Source organism: Theropithecus gelada, chromosome 4, assembly GCF_003255815.1.
Source record: "Theropithecus gelada isolate Dixy chromosome 4, Tgel_1.0, whole genome shotgun sequence".
Classification (NCBI taxonomy): Eukaryota; Metazoa; Chordata; class Mammalia; order Primates; family Cercopithecidae; genus Theropithecus; species Theropithecus gelada.
The window spans coordinates 168,654,640-168,676,995 of NC_037671.1; the positions used below are offsets into that span (position 1 = coordinate 168,654,640).

The window sequence follows — 22,356 nt, forward strand, 5'->3', positions numbered from 1 at the left end:
CCAATGCAGAGTGATGCAGAAATCATGGCTTTGTTTGATCTTGGTATAAAAAAGCTCTTACGCTTTTCCAGTTGGGATAAAAGTGACAGGCCATGGGCCATTTATTTATTCGACTGGTGGTAATACTTTTCATGGAGACACCTTAGCTACTGTATTCAGCTACATTCAGCGACCCGTGCCCCACTAGCATCTTCCCTGGCAGTATCTTGGTTATGCTGTAGCTGTGGTGCATAGATCGGTGCATAGATTTCTGTGCATAGATTGGTGTGAGCTTCAAAGTCAAAGAGCAGCTGGTGGGATACTTGGGATCAGATTCAAGCAGGCTGCAATAACAGCAGGCTCTCAGTGATGACCTGGAGCCGACTGATGCCGTTTTCTGCTCACAAACAACTGACTCTAGTCCACAGCTACAGAGAGCTTGGGTTAGACTAATGTGCAGAAGTTACAGGTCGTGCGATTTGACTCCTTCTCTGGAGTACCTTCCTCAAAATGTGGGTGATCGACACTGAAGTGGGCTGTGCCTTAAAGTGAGCATCTTCCCTCTGAATGATTTTAAGCAGGTGAGCACATCTCAGGAATATTCTGAGATAGCGCCTGCTTTGTGCGGTGTGTTGGACTAGAATGACCTCTCAGATTCATTGCAATGCAAACCCCCTCTGAGCCCATGGAAAAGTGTCCAGTGAATGTGCTCTGCAAACATGCAGGCACTATATAAACAAGAGGCAAATATTTTAAAAGGTGAAGAATGAGATACTTGTACTGCTGTGAGAGCGGTGGTTGGAATGTTGTGCCCCAGCAACATACTTTCCGTGCTCAGTCGCCTGCAGTTTGTTCTCATTGGCCCTGTACACAGGTATCCGCATTGTGTGTTAAACACGCTCTCAGCCAAAGACCAAACAAATAGCCAACGGCATTTTCCTATCAGAGCCTGTTTATAGGAATTAGAGCAAAAGAACAAAGCTGTTGGTTTTGATTCTTGGCAGGAAGCCAAGGCTGCTGCTTCAAAGCTCCAGAGTTTACAAGAAAGAAAAGAGGGGGAATTTTTAGTTTACAAGGAAGAAAGGGGGAATTTTTAGCTGAGACTAAATTAGAATTTAAGCAAAAGAAAACTCAAAACTAAAACTAAAGAATCCTCCGGGATCCATAATGGAAAGGCAGAATAAGAAACCTGGTATATTCCAGGCTATCGGATGATTTTTTAGTGCAAGAATGAACGTTTTAAAAGGTGCCCGAAGCAGAGATTACAGACAGCCTCGATTAATGATACAGGATCACACAGCATTTGAGCTTTATGAATTGTCCTTAGTGATCCTTGAATTTTGTCCGTTATTTTACAGATAATGGATTAGAGGCCCAGGAACTTAAAGTGACTGCCCAGGGTCACTCAACTAGTTATAGAAATTCAAGGACTAGAATCCAGGACTTCTGGTAGCCATTTTGTGTTTTGGGTAATTTTAAAGAAGCAGCAAACAAGTAAAAGTTTTGTTTCTTATGAGCAAAGGGCCGATTAGGAAGACAGCCACAATGATTGAATTCTGAATTGGCAGTGCATTTGGTTTGCGAGAATGTGGCCTGATCCCTAAGCCAGAGGCACTTGCTCTTGCCTTCTTGCCACCTTCATCCTCAGGTTTAGGGCAGAACAGCCATGAATCTCTGGGCCTGTCCCCAGGAATGGAGTCCAAGACAACTGTTGGAGGAGGTCTACAGAATCCTGCCACTCCTCAGAGCCCAGTCAAGCATGAATGGGTTTTTACAATCCCTGGGAGGCTACAGTGGTCAAGGTCCTTCTAAAGCACCTGCAAAATCCCAGCAGTGTCCCACCTGTCACTGTGGGTGTTCTTTGGCTTCCTGCATTGATAAGCGTTCTCTCCTCTTGGACCAGAGGCTGAACAAATTGAAACTGTATTTAAATAACAGCACTCTTTTTACATAATAGAACTCCCAGTTAAAAACAACAAAAAACAAACAAACAAAAAAACTACTTGCCTGGTTAACTTTTTTCACTGAAATCACTAACCTTTAAGTGAGCTGTTGTTACTTGCTTCTGGAAGGCAGGGAAGAATGGAGTGAGTGAGAAATCCAAAGAAAGGGAGGGAAGCCTTCTGTGTATGTCTCCTTTTAAACCCATAAGCTGTTCATTGTCCTTCTTTTGACCATATATTCATTCATTCACTCATTTTCCTGTTTGTTTCTATTCTGATTCTATCCAAAAAAAGTTTGACAAAACTTACAGTAAAGAGCTTCTATATTGTACATAAAATGTAAATAAAGTCAGGTTTTAGAGAAGGAGGAAACAGATTCCATCCACGAATTGTCATATGAAGTCTGTGTCAAATATCCAATTTTACTCTGATCTTTCTAGCAACCAGGATTTAAAAAGGAATAAACAATTTCTAGTTATCAGAAAGGAAAAAAAATCCAGGTTCTTCAAGAAACTAAGTGTTGCTATTCTGTGGTGCATGCAATTAGGAAACACCTATGGAAGACTTTCATGCACTTACTACAAAGCTGGCTGCCCAGGGCACGTCCTCCCACCCTGTCTCCTATCAGTGTCCTTGCTTGAGGCCCTGGAGCCTCTGAGCAAACATGTTCTTAGTGTTATCACAAATGTCTTCTTAGTGTTATCAGTTGCTCCCTTTGGATGTGTCAAGGCCTGGTTTGGGGTAATGGCTTTAGTTTAGTTGAAATGATGTTGTCTAGAGTAGTTCCAGGATTTGCAGATTATGAGGCCAGGAGCAGGAATCGGGGAGCGTCAGAAATCTCATGCTACTGTAGCTGCCTGTTCTCTAACAGTGTAGCTTTCCTGCTCTTCAAAGGGCTCTAGACTCCTTATCTGGCCCTTCGCTGCTGTGTCAAAGTACATTTTTGAACAGAGGGTCTGGAGGAAATAGAGTTCTGCAGAACACACTTTGGGAAATGTTGACTCAGGATTAGGAGATGACATGACCACGTGTTAATTTTACGCACCTTCTTGGCCCCTGAAAGTGAGGAATGGACTTTGCAGTTGCATGGACATGTAGAGCACAGGATTTAATACTATACACACTCAGGAGAACACTACTAAGCTCCCAAGCCCCAGTTCGAAGTTCTACCAGGAGTTTACATTTCTTCCAGAAGAAGAACCAATATTAAGATTCCCATGACTTTACATGTCTGTGAAAACTGATTATTATTATTATTATTTTTTTTTTTCTGAGATGGAGTTTCGCTCTTGTTGCCCAGGCTGGAGTGCAATGGCGGGATCTTGGCTCACTGCAGCCTCTGCCTCCTGGGTTCAAATGGTTTTCCTGCCTCAGCCTCCTGAATAGCTGGGGTTACAGGTGCCCACCACTATGCCCAGCTAATTTTTGTATTTTTTGGAGATGGGGTTTTGCCATGTTGGCCAGGCTGGTCTCGAACTCCTGACCTCAGGTGATCCACCCACCTCAGCCCCCCAAAGTGCTAGGATTACAGGCATGAGCCACTGTTCCTGGCTGAAAGCTGATTATTCTTAATTGCCTTCTCCATCCTCCTAAGACCTGGGGATTGTCAGGTAATATACCAGAACTCTCCAGAATTAGTGAGAATGCAGGAGAAAGAGTAATAGAAATATGATGTGTTGGGCTTTTGTAATAGATGGAGTGAGAGAGAAAACACTAGAAAATAATTCATTTTCCTGGAATGCAAATGGGTTACCCAGAATATTTACTGAATGTTTATGTTTTTTTAATGTAAGCATACATAACTTCTACATACACTGCACATCCATAGAATCATATGTTTTAGAATGCGGCATTTCTAGCTTCAACGTTAGAAGCAGCCTTTATGCTCTCTAGCTGGTATGGAATAATATGTCTGGAAGCCAGGCCAAAGGTGGCCATTTGAAAGACCAGGGATGGCGGCTGGACTTCAGATCATGAGCTGCAGCCATTTGCTTTTGTCATAGCTGTGTTGATTCAACTCTGATCATGTGTTTTGTTAAGCAACTAAGAAAACGAGTTTGAGCCCTCATGTGAGCAGAATAAATGTGCTCAATTCTACTTGGAATGTTTTTCATAATTATCTTAAGGAATGACTTGATTCTTACTTGTGCTTGTTCTTTTTAAAAGTATTAGAAAGGAAGATATCCACACGACAAAGTAGAGAGGAGCTGATAAGAAGGGGAGTTCTTAAGGAATTGCCTGATCAAGGTGAGGAAATTAATCATACATTTTAAATATTTTGGTCCTTCATTCTTTGGTCTTTCTTTTGTTTTCTTTTGAAATTTAAAATGATCATGGTCTTTGTAAGGTAAAGCAGTGATTACTGCATTCCAAGAGCCTTGCTCCCATTGGTGATGCCTTTGTGAGCTGCAGAGAATCTGAAGTATTACAAAATTCTAGTGACTTTCCTGGTGAATCCGTCACCATATGTCATTCTAAACCTAAAACTCTGCAAAGGTACATCCGAGGCCGATACAGATGAGATACAAGTGCTTACGGCTCCTTCTCTTCTGTATTCTTGAGCTTCAGTCTTTCTATTCACATGAAACTCATGTGTTTGAGTAAATGCAAAGTTTTAGCTTGGTTCATGCTATTTTGTTTCTTAAGACTACCAATAAAACAGAAGAGAGAAGGCACACATACCTGTTGTCCTTTGCACTCTATAATAACACTGAAATGTACAATCAATAAAGCATGAATAGGCAGACTAAACTAACCTGCTTTCTGCCTTCTCTCAAGTAATTTTGCAGTATTGTTCTCTTTTCATTTCTCTGAATCTTTCCCTAGCAATGATTATTTCTAATTTTTTCCCCTATCTCTGATCTTCTCTTTTTTTCTCTATCCTCCCAAGGAGGAACTTTGTTCAGAAAAGACAAAGATCAGATAGAAACTGGTACTGACCCTCAAAAGAAGACACTAACATTGGTTATTTCTCCAAATAAATAATACCTAATCATTTTCATCGCTTCCACTATTAAATTTAAAATTAAAGGACATTTTGTTGCAACATTGTTGATTTATCTCATGCCTCCCTTCACCTCACATTTACTGTAATAATAAAGTATTATTATTGTACTTTTATGGGAACAAATAAAATGCTCTTAATTTAGAATTGAAATTGAAATTGAAATAATAATACAGCTGTTTTCCTGATATATGTTCCTTGCAAAGGACTTAACATTTTTTGGCATTCGCTATTTGTAAATCAAAATGACATGCTTTTTCCAGCATCTGAATAATTCCAGAGTGGAGCTGAAAAATGCTTTCCTGTTTTTCTCCTGATTCAAAGAAAATAGAGAACTCTGGAGTGAATAGTAGCATTTTCTTAAGCCCTCGCAATTTTAGGTATTTTACTTCAATTTCTGACCTGTCAAACTTTTCTTACTCTACTTTATGAATGAATTTTATGTTTTCTCTGTTTTTCTATTATTTTGAAGCTACTTATTTCCTGTTTGAGACTTTTAAGAGTTAAAAATGCATATTTCTAACTTTTGAAACTTAAAAGTAGACTTGCAATATCAAAATTCATCCCCTGTCCAATGTATCTGAAGGCAATAGAGAAATAATACACCCATTGAAAGCTTAACACTGGGCCATCAGCTTTATGGGATGGGGCAATGCACTTATTAGGCATCATTTGTTTAGAAATATTTTAAGGAAAGTACAAAATGGAAAATTTTATGATTGAAACTGTTAATGGGTTTAAAGGTGAAGATTCAAAGCCCATATTTTTTTCCTAATTAAAATTTGTAGGTAGAAAAAGAATTTGCTCTTTCTAAAAACCAAGTAGCAAGAGTCAGTTTAAAGAAATGATTTTTATTCTGCCTAATCAGTGAAACTGTTTGCCTCATAGATTATAATTTCTTGGGCCAACATATACTTCTCAGAAATCTGACTCTCTGATCTTGTTATTTAACTTTTGCAGTGGAAAGTAAAAGTTTTAAAACATAAAAGAACAAAACTTTTTTTAACCTAACATAATATAAGAATAGGCTTAATGTTTGAGAAGTCATAAACTACTAGATTTTACTTTGCAGCTTTTGCATCTTCCCTTTCTAGAACTGTAGAAATTATCTAATGGTTGAATGTTCCTGAGGATGTCAGTGGTAAATGGGGACCTTCTCCTTTTCAGCTGAGGGCTGGAGAAAATAGTTTTCTGTAATTTTCCCAAAAGCAATTATCTGGAGAATTTCAGTCTGAGAGACTAGAAGCTGCTGTTCTTGGTAACAACCTTCTTTCTGCTGCCAGTGAAGATTCGTTCTTTGCCTTGATCTTCTTGACCTTGCCTCTGCTCTTGACAGTGTCTGTCCATCAAGCCCTTTATTCAGTCAGCCAGATAGACTTTAAAAATCCCTCTAGCTACCCTGAGTTTGACCCCATCCCATCATGTCCCATACTCTCCCAGTTATTACTATTTTTCCTTTTAGGTTCTCTTTTTTACATCCAAACATACCTTCAACCTAAAAGTTCAGTGATTCGTCTTCTCTCCAGGGAAGTCTATGATCTAGTACAAGTTTGCTGCTTACCTCTGCTTTTTTCCCTCCATCTTTTCCCTTAGCTTTTGACATGAGGGTGTGGAGGTGGTTTTGCCGGTGCACTGTCCTTTCCTTTTCTCCCACTGTGGACTTTTATCACTTGCCTTTTGGTCATACATGATTTTCTCTTTCTATCTGTCCTTCCTTTAACTATAATATATCCCCACTACACCTGTTTACTAGAAGGAGGTGACCCCCTTCAAACACCCTCGTGCTCCTTTTCCTGTTTGTGCTTTATCTCTCATTTTACTTTAAGCTGATAACTACGTTGTGAGTTTTCTTTTTCCTTTGCTCCCGTGAGATGTGTTGACTTGGGCCGCTTATTGTCACCTGCCATTCAGCTCAGCACCTTCTTGCTTTCCTTTGCTCTGCTTGTATTTTACTTACACACATACACTATATCAAGGATTTAACTTATTTTAATTCTAAAACAACTTCCTTAACACTCAATACTAGAAAACCTTTTCAATATACACACCAACTAATTAATAACTTTACTTCCCCTCTGTTTTGTTCTTGAATTCCATATTTATCACAAATGTGTCTCTTTTTTCTACAATTATTTTCATACTAACTGGCTTTATTTCATGCCTCAAAGTAAGTATTTTCCACATTGTTGACTATTTCTCTCTATCATGTGCTAATCCAATTTCTTCTTGTGTCATGACTATTAAAATTTCTCTCTAGGTTTTTCTAAATTTAATAAATAAGTTATTTAATTAAAGAATTTTAATATAATAATGCTTAAAATAGAATTAAATTGTCATTGACATGACTTCAATATACTTTTATTACCAACTAAAGTCAAAGAAAACAAAGATAAATTTATATTTGAGTTACCTAAAAACTGAAGATTTTTATGTATAAGCAAGTGGTTTTCTATTTTGTTTGGAATTTTTGATTCTTCATTTTTATTTTATCTGGATATATTGTGTTCTCCTTTTTATAGCTAATTTCTTGGGATTTAATAATAGGAATTAAGAATCATTTGGGTTCTCTTTGTTTGACATATAGTCTTTAAAAAATTCTTACTTTAATTTTATTAAAATAGTTGAGATTTACTTGTAATGGCATTACCTTCAATTATTGTTTATTTTAGTTTTACACAGGACTCAGTTATAGGTTATTGGGAGTTATATGACTAAGCAACGATTGCTTTTTCATTCTAAAAATGACATAATTTCATGATATGTGGTTGATGTATTAAAATGTCATACCTGTTTGTTCAGAAGGCAAATGGATTTTATTGTTAAGCCAAAACAATTCAATCATATTTAATGACAATTTGGGAAATGGTTTCTGTTTTATAATGATTGCCAAGATAAGAGTAGTAAAAATAGGAAGAGCTCTAATTAAGCAGATTTTTAGGTTTGCGCAAACCTTCCATTCATTAATTTTTCTTTTACAGTGGTAGCAAAGCCTCTTAAAATTTTCCAAATATAAAGTAGGGTTAATCTTTTCAAGAATCACTGAACTAAATGTTTCTGCAAAGTCTCTTTCACTTTAGAAACCCCCAGGAATTATGGAAATACGGGAGTTAAAATTAGTCATTTATGATTTAGATATATATTCAACATTGTATCCATTACAGTTTTTAAAAATTCCTTTGTGATTACTTTTTTATGTGTGCTTTTTTTTCTTGAATGTATTCAAATTATTTTTAGGACAACTTACGGACTTTTTGGCTAGTTATATATAATAATTACCTGAGTATACTTTAATCTTTCCATAAATAAAGAAATAAAAATAAAAATAGCCTTTTATCGTCTTTTCCCTGAATATAGAGTAGAAGTTATATTACTGTGTGAAGTTAGCACATCATATACTTAATATATTCTGGAACCAGTAGTACTTGGAAATTTTCATATTCTCCCACTTATTGTTTGTATGTGTAATTACATTTCATGTTATTTGTGTGTTTGCCTTCACCTTGTGTTTTTGGTGCTTGTAAAATGTTTATTCCATTTTCCAGATTATTCCTCTCGCCATTTTATTTCTGAATGACGAAGAAACACATAAGTATTGACTTCAGCCAAACCTAAGAACCAGAACAGAGGGACTCTGCTGCCCTGGGATATTGCATAATTAGGATGATCATTCCTATTGTCTTGAAATAATGCATAGATATTCCCTCCGTAGCAGCTTTTCCTCAAGTCTGAGGATTTTCTAGCTCTTTTGTTTTGAATAAACTGGTGAAACAGTGCAGGGTGTATTTGGTTCCCAGGGACTGAAACATGAATCCAAATTCTACAATCCTAGTAACTGGAAAACTTGTTTTTAAGAAAGCCAGCAAGTTAGACATCTAGGTGTTTCTTTCCCATTTTAGATGGAGATGTAACAGTTAACTTTGAAAATTCAAACGGGCACATGATACCCATCGGAGAGGAATCTACCCGAGAGGAAAATGTAGTAAAGTCTGAAGAAGGTAATGGCTCTGTTTCTGAAAAAACACCACCTCTGGAGGAAAAGGCAGAAGATAAGAAAGGTAAAATAAAGAGAAACCCATATTATTTACTTTAGTGTAGCTCAATGTCTAGAACCAGCACTTAGGCTCCAACTAGTGACTCTAAAACCAGCAGTCTGAAGAGGAGAGGTTTACAAATGGAAAAAAGAAAGAAATGATAACTAGTAAAGTGAAATCGGATGATTTTCTCAGGTAGATACATCCATTTTATAAGCACAGTATTTGATTTTCTTAATTATTAATAAATGTTAATTAAAAGTAATAATCAGAAGGGGCGACCTCTTTAATCATTAAAGATGTCTGGGAAGATTATCCTTTCTTAGGAGCTTTGTCTCAGGATCATAATGAAAGTGAGAAATCTGAGCATCTTTCTCTGCTAGTTACAACTGGCCCCATGAGCAGTTCAGCATGGAGGAATATCAAAACCCACATGGCTTGTTCAGCCCAGCACTGTCTTCAGCAGTGGGAATTCGGCTGGTGGCATCCACATGTCCAGTATCGTAGGTTCCAAATGTTTCTGAGAGAGACCCAGGAATAGCTCCCAGAGATGCCATGGACTGTGGTTGCTCTGCTGCCTGATTCCCACAGCCTCTGTGCAATTGGAAACTTCAAAATGTGCCAGAGGCAATTATGCTATTCCCAGAAGACTTCTTTAGAGACCTTGGTTCCTAGAGTGAATATGCCACAGTAGATTGAGATACCTGCAAAATACATGTCTATCAGGTACTCCCAGAACATTCACAAATTCCTAGTTATGGATTGATGACATCTTGATACCACTGCTGTGATGATACCACTGCATAGGAACCTCCAAACATGAAAAGAAACTTCTATAAGGAGAGGTTTTGGGGGGAGATTCTAGATGCCTCCATGCAGCATAGAAAGGAATCTTTAGGAAATATACTATTTCCTGTTTTATAATGTGTGTCTCTAAGTTGAATGGTAAAATTTTGTCAAACCTAGTGCGTGTTCTGTGGGCATTTTGAACTCTTAGAAACTGATGAAAGTGAATTCTCTTCCTCTGTTCTTGACCCAAATCCTTGAGAGAGAAAGGGAAAAAAGAGTATTTGATGGCCCTATTAAACACACCTTGTAACTTAAAATCATCTTCTCTGGAAGTTCATAGCCATTCATTATTTGCATATATATTAGCCTTTGAAAGTTTTAGAAGCCTGTGTAAATAATCTGTTGGAAATGTATTATTTTGCTTTATTTCAAGGACTTTATCTTGCCTTGTTCCATTGACGGACTCTGGTTAAGCTTACGTACACAAATTATGAAATTAACTAATACTTTCAATGATAATGTTCCTGGAACATAAAAAGAAAGTAGACTTACATAAATTTTAGTGGGATTCAGCTGAAAGTATTAACGCAAGTAGTGATGTTTTTTGTTTAAGTCTTTCTGTCCTGTCTCGCCAGACTGTTGAATTTCAAATCCATCTGTGGTTTGTCCCTGGCAGCCTTCTCACATCCCAGAATCGCATCCTGTATTACGTAACAGTGCCATCTCTGGTGCCTGGTCCGTGCAGGGTAGTCGTCACCGGACTGGCCAGACATCAAAGGAAGTGTTTCCCTTATCAACATAATAAAAAGTTCCTGACAGTTTTATATGAATTAACCAACAGACCTTGATGTTCTTGAAAGAAGATAGCAGATCTATGGGTCCATGAATAGTTGAGAGATGTTTTTCTTTACTTAGACTTAGTACATTCAATTCGTCCTTGTCTGATAAGGTCCAAGAGAGCCTCTTGCTTGGTTAGTAGTACATGAGGAAGGAGCTGGGAGTGCTGGATGCTGACATACCACTAATGAGGCAGTGCGGCTCTCTCCTGTGTGGAAAGAGAACACACCAGAGCCACAGGAGAAGCACTAGGTATAGAAGCCACTTCCTGAGACTGAAAAGAATGTCACACATAACTAATATTACAGTGTATTATGTTAATTAGAAAATGCCTTATGACAAAAGTAACAATTTATTTCTCTAGAAAAACACATTTTTAATTCTGAAGACCAACTCAAGCTTCACTTTTGCCTCTGCTCCTCTTTTGGTCTCACTGCTTGTGTGAACTCACTACCATGCAAATCCCACCATCCCATGATCTTAATTCACCCTTTATTTTGGGATACAGTGCTCCCTTTCCTCCTGCATGAAGCCAACTTATTCAAGAGCATTCTGTCATCTATTTGCTTATATTTGCAAAACCATATCATCTGCCTTTAGAGCGCTAGATGTGTATTATATCTCTTCATAAGACAGTATCTCAATACTTTAATATTTGAAACATCACCGTCAAAGAAAGCAAAACAAATGGCACATGGTGTCCTTCACACTTGCTCTGTGAGTAGATTCCACCCAGGCCCTCTGGGCGTTTCTGGGGCTCCTGAAGGCACCTGATTCTGTAGTTGGTATGGTGGTCTTGGGCCTCCTCTGCCTAATACTAGATAGAGACTTCTTCCTTAAGGTCTTTGGGGCTCTTGGTCTCCCATTATTCTTTCTCAGTAAGTGCCTTTATATATATAAGAGCAGAAAAACTGACTTGCTCCCTGTTAAACAAAACTTGGTATTAAATATAAGAAATCTTTTGGCTCACACCTGTAATCCCAGCACTTTGGGAGGCCAAGGAGGGAAGATCACCTGAGGTCAGGAGTTTAATACCAGCCTGGCCAACATGGCGAAGCCCCATCCGTACTAAAAATACAAAAATAGCTGGGCGTGGTGGTGAGCACCTGTAATCCCAGCTACTGGGAAGCTGAGACAGAGAGAATTGCTTGAACCCAGGAGGCGGAGGTTGCAGTGAGCTGAGGTCAGGCACCATTGCACTCCAGCCTGGGTGACAGCCGGTCTCAAGAAAAGAAAATAATAATAATCTTATAAGAATTCTTATAAAATCTTATAAGACTCTTACAAGAAATCTTGCTTGACATTATTTTTATTAAGCTATTATAAAAAAATCTTCAGTGAAATAACAAGTGGTGGACACTTACTTGTTCCACAAATAGTGAAGGTCTACCATGGGTGAGACTCTACTAGGGGCCAGGAAAAGAGTGGTGAATGAAAAATGGCCTTTGCCCTAAGAGCGTGACCTGTGAGGAGACCAGAATGCAAACAGGCAATTGCAATGCAAGATGCGAAGTACCATAGAAGGCCTGAGCACAGCAACCCAAGGGAGCTCACAGCGAGGACAAACATTGGTTCTGGGAGGAAGATATTTACAGACTAAGACATGAAGGAAACAAGAAGGAGGTAGTCAAATGAAGCAGAGGAATTGGGTGAGAATTGCATTCTAGGCAGGGTGAAGACCACATGCAGCCCCAGGCTTGTTCTGAGTATCCTTGAACTCAAACCTTCCAGTGTCCAAAGGAGCCAAGCCTGGAAGTGTGGGAAACAGCTTGTTTTCCAGACGTCATTGCTGGGAAGCCTAGCGTCCTTATCAAGCCAGAATGACTAGGCAGACTTTCTTAACCTTCTCTTGAAATGATAATACTCCTATACGCCATCAGTTTATATCAGGTCTTCAGATCACATGGTAAGTGTAAAATATACAACTTGATTTAATTCATTACCTCCCAGCTGCAACTAAAGCATCTGTTTTCTACTGAGGTGTGTGTCAATAACTATTAGACGGTCAGTCCCATTCATTGAATAGACATAGTGTGTAAAGCAGTGTGTTCGATGGAATTTTAAATTTCAGACAGAAGTTTATAATTCAGTCAAAAAATTATGCTATTTGCATACTCATATGTCCCTGCGTGTGCATGCATGTACACACGCACACACATAACTTAAGAATTACCAGAATGACAAATGTTCACACATGGTTGGTAGAGTTCAAAGAGTCAAGAGGAGTTGACTGCGTTCTCCAAGGAGCCAGGAGAAAGTCTGTTTGCAGTGTGTTCATTTTCTCCCTAGTAGGTCTTGTCATTGCCAACCAATCTGGTGAACCATCTCCTCCTTCCCAAACCCAGAAGCTGGATTCTTCTTCCTGTATACCTTAGAATTTTAAGCCTTAGGCAGAAAGGAAAAATACCCCTCAGTGACGTGCTATGAAGGGAGAGGATAACACATGAATGGATTTTGTGGTATATAAGAGAATTAAGGTGCCATGTGTTACAGATCAGTTTGACTTTCACTATGGATGATACTATTGGGCTTAGTCTCCATACTTCATGGTATTATGCTGGGGGCTAAAGTTACAAAGATGTATTTAAAGAATAGACTTCAGCCATATGTCAGAAGACTGGCAAGTTAATGTATATTTATATATTTTAAGTCAAAATTAAATGTTTTAGGTGTGTATCAACTTGTATCATTCTCAAACCTAACTGACTTTTGTGATTTATACTTGCCTGGTTAAGACCAGCTGAGTTAAGAGGGCCATTACTATTAATATACATGATTCTCAGCTTAGTTGAGGAGACAAGATGTATAAACAGAAAGGCAAAAATACAAAATAGCTTCTGATAAATGTTGAGTAAGTTGTTCACACAATAAGCCCAAGTAAGTTCAGAGGCAGAAGAAGTCAACTTGGGCCACAGTGACAGGAGAGGATTTTGTGGCTGAAGCAGCATCAAAGGTGAACTTTAAAAGTAAAGGTTTATTGATTACCTATTGTAACTGAAGTCATCATATGCAATTATATATGTGGATTGATGGGGAATGTGGTTGAAAAAAGAGAATTCCATACTTCACACTCATTAGGATAAGGAACAAAATAATAGAAATAATAATAAAATGCAATATATTACAATATTAAAACTCTTTCTTGATCATTCAATTATGGGAGGACAGACTTGGTTAAGGCTTGTTCTTGTCTTTACACGGTTTAATGTTTTTTATCGTGCCCCATTTTTAAAGAAATGCTGCTTAGCTCTTTGGACCAGAATGGTATTTTAGTTTAATTCTCATCAGCCACTATTAGAACAAATACAGATGTGAATATATGAATGAACCTTCAGCATCTCCACTGTCTTTCAGTAACAAGAAACTAGTACTCTTTCTCCTCCAGTTACACAAAACCTTGTGAGGAGCTGCTGTTCTTAGGGATGAGTTTTGGATGAATTTTAGCCTTTGTCTTTCAAAAATAATTATTTGGTTTACATTAAAAAAGAGACCTAAGTATTTCCTAGATTCAGCACCATCTAGTTATACCTATAGTTGTGACAGCATTTGAAAAGGCCAGGCATGGTGTCTCATGCCTGTAATCCTGACACTTTGTGAGGCCAAGGGGGGCAAATCACTTGAGCCCAGGAGTTCAAGACCAGCTTCGGCAATATGGTAAAACCCAATCTCTACAAAAAATTCAAAACTTAGCTGGGCGTGGTGGCAAACACCTGTGGTCTCACTACACAGGAGGCTGAGGTTAGATTATCACTGTAGCCCACTTGTATCAAGGCTACAGTGAGCCATGATCATGCCACTGCACTCCAGCCTGGGTGACAGAGAGAGACCCTATCTCAAAAAAAAAAAAAAAAAATTTTTTTTGAGCTTCTCTTTCATACACACACACAAAAAAAAAAAAAAAAAGAAAAGAAAGGAAGGGAAGGGCAGAGGAAGTTATTGTAGAACAGGAAGCTGCCAATGTACTGGGAAAGCTTTAGAAAATTTTGCTAGTAGAAGATGATTCATTCCAAAGTGCATTGTTGCCTCATGTAAAAGATTCTGTAGAGCCTCTCTTAGCTTACAAAATAACTGAGTTTTGACCACAGCAAAACTGAACACAGATTCCTTTCAGATGGATCTGGCTTGAGTTCTTGAGGGTAACCATGAGTCCAGCAGTTACTGCAGCTGTCAGTCCTCACCCCACAGCAGTGACTGTAATGCGTTCATCTGCCACTCTCCAGCAGCCTTCAACTTTCTCAAATCATTGTTTGTTCAATTTAAATGTAGCACTGCACGCCCACATCGTCATCCAGCAACCCCAGATCCAAGGCTAGAACTGAGGCCCCTGACTTGCAAACAATTTACACACATCCTCAACCGAATATCTTCAATGTAGTTTGTACAACCCGGTTTTATTAAAGGGTGATTCATGTACCCTGAGAACACTTCTCAGTTTGTCTTTCAGCCTTTGTTTTCACCCTAAACTGTGCTCTGTCTGGTGCAGAACTCCATGCTGGTTCCCAAGGGCCAAGCAGCCACGCTTTGTGTCACTATCGTCACGTCTTGCTCCTCGTGTTTATATGGTGTGTGTCTGTATCAGTCTGCTTCTGTTCACTTTCTCATTTATAGAGAACACTGAAAACCACTCTGAAACACCGGCAGCTCCTGCTCTACCTCCTTCTGCTCCTCCTAAGCCTAGACCCAAACCTAAACCCAAAAAATCACCTGTGCCTCCAAAAGGGGCCACTGCTGGGGCCAGCCACAAAGGTGACGAAGTGCCTCCCATTAAAAAAAATACCAAGGCTCCTGGTAAGCAGGCCCCCGACCCTCCACCCAAGCCAACAAGCCGAAACACGACCCGAGAGGCTGGTGAGTATGCCGCTAGTGCCCTATGGGGTCACTTCTAGGGTGCTTAGCTCTGGGATGGGGCTAACTGTTTCTTCTAGGTGTGATGGGCTTTTGGTGTCTTAGGACATTACACCAGCAGATTCAGTTTTGACACAAAGAATGCCCAGGAGATTCCTTTGTTGCTCTCTACCAAAGGAAAATCAACCCGTTGAATAGTTCACCTCATTAGTTTTTGAGTGAACATGCTGGTTTCATCTTGAATATCCACTATCAGCACCAGTTGAAGGATACTGGGAGTAGTATGCCTGATGAATGTCAATGATCTGATATAACATTATTTAGACATTGACTGACCTTCTACCTATATGAGTTTGTGGGTGGCTTTTTGGCTTGGATTTTCTTTCAAAATATCTTAGGTTTGCATATAAAAAAGTGACAGTTATAACTTTGATATATTTGCTGGATGTTAATGTGTTAAATCCTCAGCATCCATAGTCATCTCCCTTCTGATAAATGACAAAGGGTTCATGTCACTTCTTTCAGCTGCACTGCACCACTTTCTACTGCAGTGAAGACTATTTCAGTGGAATGGAAAGTTACACTCTCCATGTTCCACACCTCCCCTGTAGACTTGTGTGCTCTAAGGCAAAACATCCTGGTGTCATGTGGTTATAAGTTGCTATTACACATCACCAGTGGATGTTTGAGTGACCTGCAATAACTTCATGCACTATGTATCCAGCTTTGCTTTACAATTAGATACGCTTAATGCAAAGTGGAAACTCCCATTTTTTTAGTGAAGAGGAATAAAGATGTCTACCATGTCATTTATCTTTTAAAAGAACCTTAATCAGGCCAGACCCAGTGGCTCACACCTGTAATCCCAGCACTTTGGGAGGCTGATGTGGGTCGATCACTTGAGGTCAGGAGTTCAAGACCAGCCTGGTCAACATGGTGAAACCCTGTCTCTGCTAAAAATACAAGAATTAGCCGGGCGTGGTGGTGCACACCTCTAATCCCAGCTATTCAGGAGGCTGAGACAGGAAAATTGCTTGAACCAAGGAGGCAGAAGTTGCAGTGAGCTGAGATTGCGCCAGTGCACTCCAGCCTGGGTGACAGAACGAGACTCCATCTCAAAAAAAAATCTTATTTTCCTTAAAATCAACAGCAGCTTTCTAGCAGTTGACTGTCAGGATTCGCCTTGGTGATGATCTTTTTCCCCTCATGATGTATAACCTTAATGCTCAAATTCAGAGAGTGGTTTTGTTGACAGTATAACAGATCTCTGAATGCCAATAGACATACCTCTCCCTGTGCTCCTCACATCCCGCCTTTGACCTTTAGTGTCTGGGTCTCTTCTAATAAGCTCTAAACTGAAATGTCCCAGAATGATGTGCCAACAGTGCCCAGTGGCCATCTCCTCAGGGACCAGCTGTCCTCACCCATCAGTGTCCGTTCGCTGGGATCTGTGTGTGTTTTTCAGACTTCCTAGCAAACCCTAGGAGCATTGCTTGAAGTGAGGCAGGCACTGATCTTCTTCTTAAAGAACAGCCCCGAACAATCACTTTGTCATTGGAAATTAAGCTCCTGTCTTGCACTAACTTCTCCACTTTCCCATTCTCCACGTGGTAGTAGCTCACTCTGAACTCGGCTCGGACTCTCTTTACTTCCCTCAGAAGAAAGCCGATGATTAACACAAGGACAGGAGACAGCTTTCATAAATGATTCTGAGGTTTTTCCAGATATTTTGCTTGAAGATTTATTTAGGCACTCATGATGTTCCTAAGAGAATAGCAGTCATTTTATTCATTGTGCTGTAAAAGGCCTGACTTTTCCAGAGGCTATCACAGAGAAACAGGGGTTGCATTTAAGTACATGAACAAGCCCATCATGTAAGGATCGTTTTATCAAATACTGATAATATCCCTTTATGATCCTACTGATACTCCATTTGTAACCATTTAGAACTTTCTGCATGGTAACTTTGTTTTATTTGAATAATATGGACCTTCTGGAAAAGTTTGTTTAAATGCTACTCTTGATGTTCAGTCCAGTGATTTAAGTTCTTAAAACAACCATAAGTTAAGATTCTTTCTCTATTACTAAGTTGGTATAGACCTGTAGCTACCTAAATACTGATTTTAGAACATCAACTTATTTGCCAGAGACGTAGGGTTAAATCTCCTTGATTTTTGTTTCTCATTGTTACACATTATTAACAACAAAAGTACTTAACTGAGGAGAGGCGGCTTTTTTTTTTAATCATGACCTTTATTCAAGGTAACTTAAGCAACATATTTGATCTCAACAAAGACCTGTTATTTAAGAAGATTCTTTAAGAAAAACTATAATGTGGCTTGAATTTGCACTCTGGGCAGTGAAAAAAAAAATGTCTTTTTCCTCAAGCCAAACTAAAATCAACTTTTCTGTTAATGATGAAAGAATTTTCTTGGCCAGGCATTGTGCCTCACGCCTGTAATCCCAGCACTTTGGGAGGCCGAGGTGGGCGGATAACCTGAGGTCAGGAGTTCGAGACCAGCCTGTACAACATGGTAAAACCCCATATCTACTAAAAATACAAAAATTGCTCAGGCATGGTGGTGGGCACCTGTAATCCCAGCTATTTGGGAGGCTGAGGCAGGAGAATCACTTGAACCCAGGAGGCAGAGGTTGCAGTGAGCCGAGATTGTGCCACTGCACTCCAGACTGGGTGACAGAATGAGACTCTGTCTCAAAAAAAAAAAAAAAAAAAAAAAAAGAATTTTCTTTAACAAATTATTAGAATTGATACATGGAAAGGATTCTGTTTAACTTACCTAAGAAAATAATTGAACAAGGTTAGGCACCAAATCCTTAATGTCTTTGTTGTGAAAAGTAAATGTAGAATGGACTTAGATTGAAGGAGTGTACTTAATGAATTTGACTTCAAGGCTAGGGAAGGTTGTTTTCTATAAAGATGTATTAACAGGTCTAGATTTGGGGAAGAAGAATTCTAGGTATGTATGTCTTAAACAATAAAGACCCCCAAACCATAGGGATTCCTTTTAAGCCTGGAACCTGTCGCTAAATGAGACTGGCTTCTTTAGTATCAGTCTAATCAGAATTAATGAAGGCTTACATCTCATTGTCTATTCTTTCATTTACTCTTCATCTCTTCATCCTCCCAATTGACTTCAATAAAGTCATAACCGGAGGTAAGTTATAATAACATCTGTATATAGTGTAGATTGGCTTCACAATGCTAACAAGATATTTTCTAATCATTCTATGAAAGATAGTTTAAGCCTTTATGAAAAGAAGGAACATACAACATTATAACAGAAGAAGCCATTAGGATAAATTTATAGGTCATGAAAGAAAAGAGTATTCTCATAGGAGTTTATTTTATCATCATATATTTACTAAGATGACATGAAGAAAAGAGTAGTTAATCTTTTTGCTCTGAAACTGTTTTGATTGAGGGTGCCCTATCCGGAAGTAGGCAAATATACCATAGCGATCCTTCAATGAAGACCTTCTTGGAACTTAAGCATTAAGGAAGATCACATTTGCAAAGGTGGGGTCAGAAGACCTGAGAATGATATTCTTTCCCTTCACATTATTTAGGATCAGACATAGTGGCTCACGCCTGTAATTCTTTGGAGCCACCAAAGCGTCTCACTTTGGGACGTCAAGATGGGTGGATCCCTTGAGCCCAGGAGTTCAAGACCAGCCTGGGCAACATGACAAAACCCTGTCTCAACAAAAATACATTAAAAATTAGCCAGATGTGGTGGTACACACCTGTAGTCCCAGCTACTCAGGAGGCTGAGGCAGGAGGATCACTTGAAACCAGGAGGTAGAAGTTGCAGTGAGCCAATATTGCACCATTGAACGCCAGCCTGGGCAACAGAGCAAGACTTTATCTCAAAAAAAAAAAAAGAAGGAGCAACCCATGTAAACATATTTTGTAAAAAAGGTTTTTTCTGACCTTTTGATGTTTTGAAGGGAGTGTACCTTTCCTGTGTGGCCATGAGTTTTCCCTTTGCCCCATCTCTACTACAGATAGAAGTAGAGGCCAGCATAGCAAGCTTTCTTCTCTGGAGCTACTGAAACAGCTGGTTTGAGTTTTACTCTTTTAGCAGTAAGATGAGTGATTTTGTTTTTGACCCAGAAAGGAGCTGGATATATACCCCAGTCTCTTCTGAATACAGGCCACCACTCTATTCCTAGAAAGACAGCATAGAACGTGTATAATTTATAATGAGCCCAATTGTGTGCTACACCCAGCTAGCTGCTGATGTCTGTCCTCTACACACCATAACATTCCTTCTTGAGAGCATACCGGGCTTTTTTCAAGTGACCCATAGACAAGGAGCAGAGGATTCTCCCTTTGGCTGGCTCAGCTAAAGACTAAAGGTGGGAGAACACAGAGGGCTCTTGTTCCTCCAAGTTTTGCCATAAACATCACTTGCTTCTTGCTGGATTGGAGGAAGGGAGGGGCAGAAGACAAGACCATTATCATGATTAGCCTATTTTCTCTTACTCATTTATTCAACAAATTTTAATGGGAACATTTTAAATGTCATTGACAGTTACACCTCGGTAACTTTATTTTTAAAAGCCTTGTATTCTTTGATTTTTTAATGCAAAGTCTCTCTATTGTAGCTGGCTCCTCTCATTCAAAAAAAACAACTGGCTCTAAAGCATCAACTTCGCCATCCACTTCATCCACCTCATCTCGTCCCAAAGCTTCAAAGGAGACAGTTGCTAGCAAAACAGGGACAGTGGGGACCACCAAGGGCAAGAAAAAAACTGGCAAGCAGCCAACGACTTCTCGTCTGTCCTCAGACACAACCACTTCTGGCATAGCCGACCTTAAAGGAGAGCCTTCAGAGACGAGAGTGGAGAGTCTCAAACTTGAACAGACTGTCCCTGCAGCTGAGGAGCAGAACACAGGCAAATCCAAGTCCGTGGTCCCTCCACCCCCTGTGGCTCCAGCACCTTCTCCTCCGGCCCCCACTCTCCCTCTTGAAGATCAGTGCATTACTGCCTCCGACACTCCAGTTGTCCTGGTCAGCGTTGGAGCTGACCTGCCCGTCTCTGCCTTAGACCCAAGTCAGCTTCTTTGGGCTGAAGAGCCAAAAAACAGAACCACTCTCTACTCAGGCACTGGCTTAAGTGTTAACAGAGAAAATGCAAAATGGTGAGTTGGGGAACAAACCCCCTATTTTATCTGAGAACTAAAGTTCACTAATATATTCTGTTGGAAATAAAGCAACCAGGTTTGCTTTCTTTTCTAATTTAATCTACTGAGTGTTAGGTGGGCATACATGTGATACAACCATTGCTTTGTCAGAACCCTGCCCTGAGAATGCATAGGGCTGCTGGAGAAAATTACATTGGTAGAGCTGAGATCAGTGTTTTCAAGTACAGTTAGAACCTGCTTCAGCACTGCTCAGCAGTCCACAGTTCCCTTCTCTTTCCTTTCAGTGCTTATTTTAAATCTTTACCACTTTACCAGTGTGCTCACCCACTCATGTCAATAAGTTACTGAGCCTTCCCCTTCTCCAAGAACATAAAGAAGATCAGAATAGAACTCTCAAATGTGAACTCTTTTTTCCTCCAGCAGTAGAGTTGTCCCCTTTCTTGTTCCTTTAAATTCCCACCCAGCTTAAATGTTATGTCCTCTGTGAAGCCATTCGATACTTCTACACAGAATTGGTTGTTGTGTCTACTATACTTAGACAACCCTGTGGGAGAGAATTAGCCAACATGTCTTATATACCTCTGTGTGCCCAGCAACCAGACCAGAGTCTGATATGCCATAGGCATACAAAGGATGCTCGTTGAATTGTTGAAAGAAAATAAAAAAGGGATTTAAGATCATTATAGATAAAGTCAGCCTACTTTAACATTGTGGAAGCAGCATTGAAGATAAGATGACCCTGTTGCTAGATTTTATAGAGTATAATGGAAGATAAAAGATAGTGCTCAGGTAGTCATCGTTTCATTTAAGAAGGTACCTGAACAAAATGGGCCAAGGAACTCCATGTTACCTCACCCTCATCCAGTTGGTGGGTTAATTGCTTTACCATCACCCAGTTGCCCAAACTGGAAACCTGGGGTTCATCCAAGGGTCCTCATTCTCTTTCATTCTTTGCATTTCATCACTCACAAAGTCCTACAAATATTCTACTTACAGGTAAATAAAGCATATTAGCCCTGTCACACAGGTATGAAGGGATGGATGGCTGTCAGCGTATAGTAGACGCAATGATAAATTCTGTCTAGCAATGGCTTAGAGCACTTGCATCCTGGCTTTTTGCTCCTATGTCTAAGAACAAAACCTGTATTCATTCTTCAAATCATGTAAAAGGTTCTCTTTCAAAATAATCTGTCATGTTAGAGTTAAAAAAAATTATTACATTAGTTAGGTTGGTTTTGATCAAGAGACTAAAATATCAACTTAAATTAATTGCTAATGATAATAACCTTTATTTATTGAATATTCATTTAATGTCAGGAACTAAGCACTGTACATGTATTATCATTTTATTTATACAAGTCTTCCCAAAAGTATCCCTGTTTTATAGATAAGAAAACTGGCACTGAGAGAGCTAAAATAGTTTGCACCAGACTGCCCAGTTGGTGGTGGTGAAGCCAGAAAGCATACCCAATTCCATGCTCTGAATGAATAATTTCATGTTTTCCAAAGCAATGGCTTCTACTTCTACTGCCATTTCTGTTCTGTTAGTTTCTTTGGTTTTTTTTTAAGTCACTTTGAGCACCAATATTTGAAGGACAGCCAAGAAAAAATAAATGTCAGATTACAAATTAATTTATTCTCTTTGTTTGACATTCTAATAAAAGATATGGGAAAACAGGATTTATTGAAATGAATGGTTATGCTGTCTTTCTTAGGACATTTTGTGCTGCTGTAATAGAGTACCTGTGACTGGGTAAT

General features: G+C 39.2%; 1 protein-coding gene across 2 annotated transcripts in view; it reads left to right on the forward strand.

Moving 5' to 3' along the window:
- PHACTR2 (phosphatase and actin regulator 2) overlaps positions 1–22,356 on the forward strand; it is a 307,383-nt gene that overhangs the window by 215,303 nt on the left and 69,724 nt on the right. Inside the window, exons 3-6 of one of the 2 annotated variants that reach the window (XM_025383546.1) lie at positions 4,089–4,169; positions 8,823–8,981; positions 15,192–15,431; positions 20,058–20,595. In XM_025383546.1, the coding sequence (XP_025239331.1) occupies positions 4,089–4,169; positions 8,823–8,981; positions 15,192–15,431; positions 20,058–20,595 (1,018 nt within the window). The remainder of the gene's footprint in view (positions 1–4,088; positions 4,170–8,822; positions 8,982–15,191; positions 15,432–20,057; positions 20,596–22,356) is intronic. The other variant, XM_025383547.1, reaches the window with a different exon arrangement.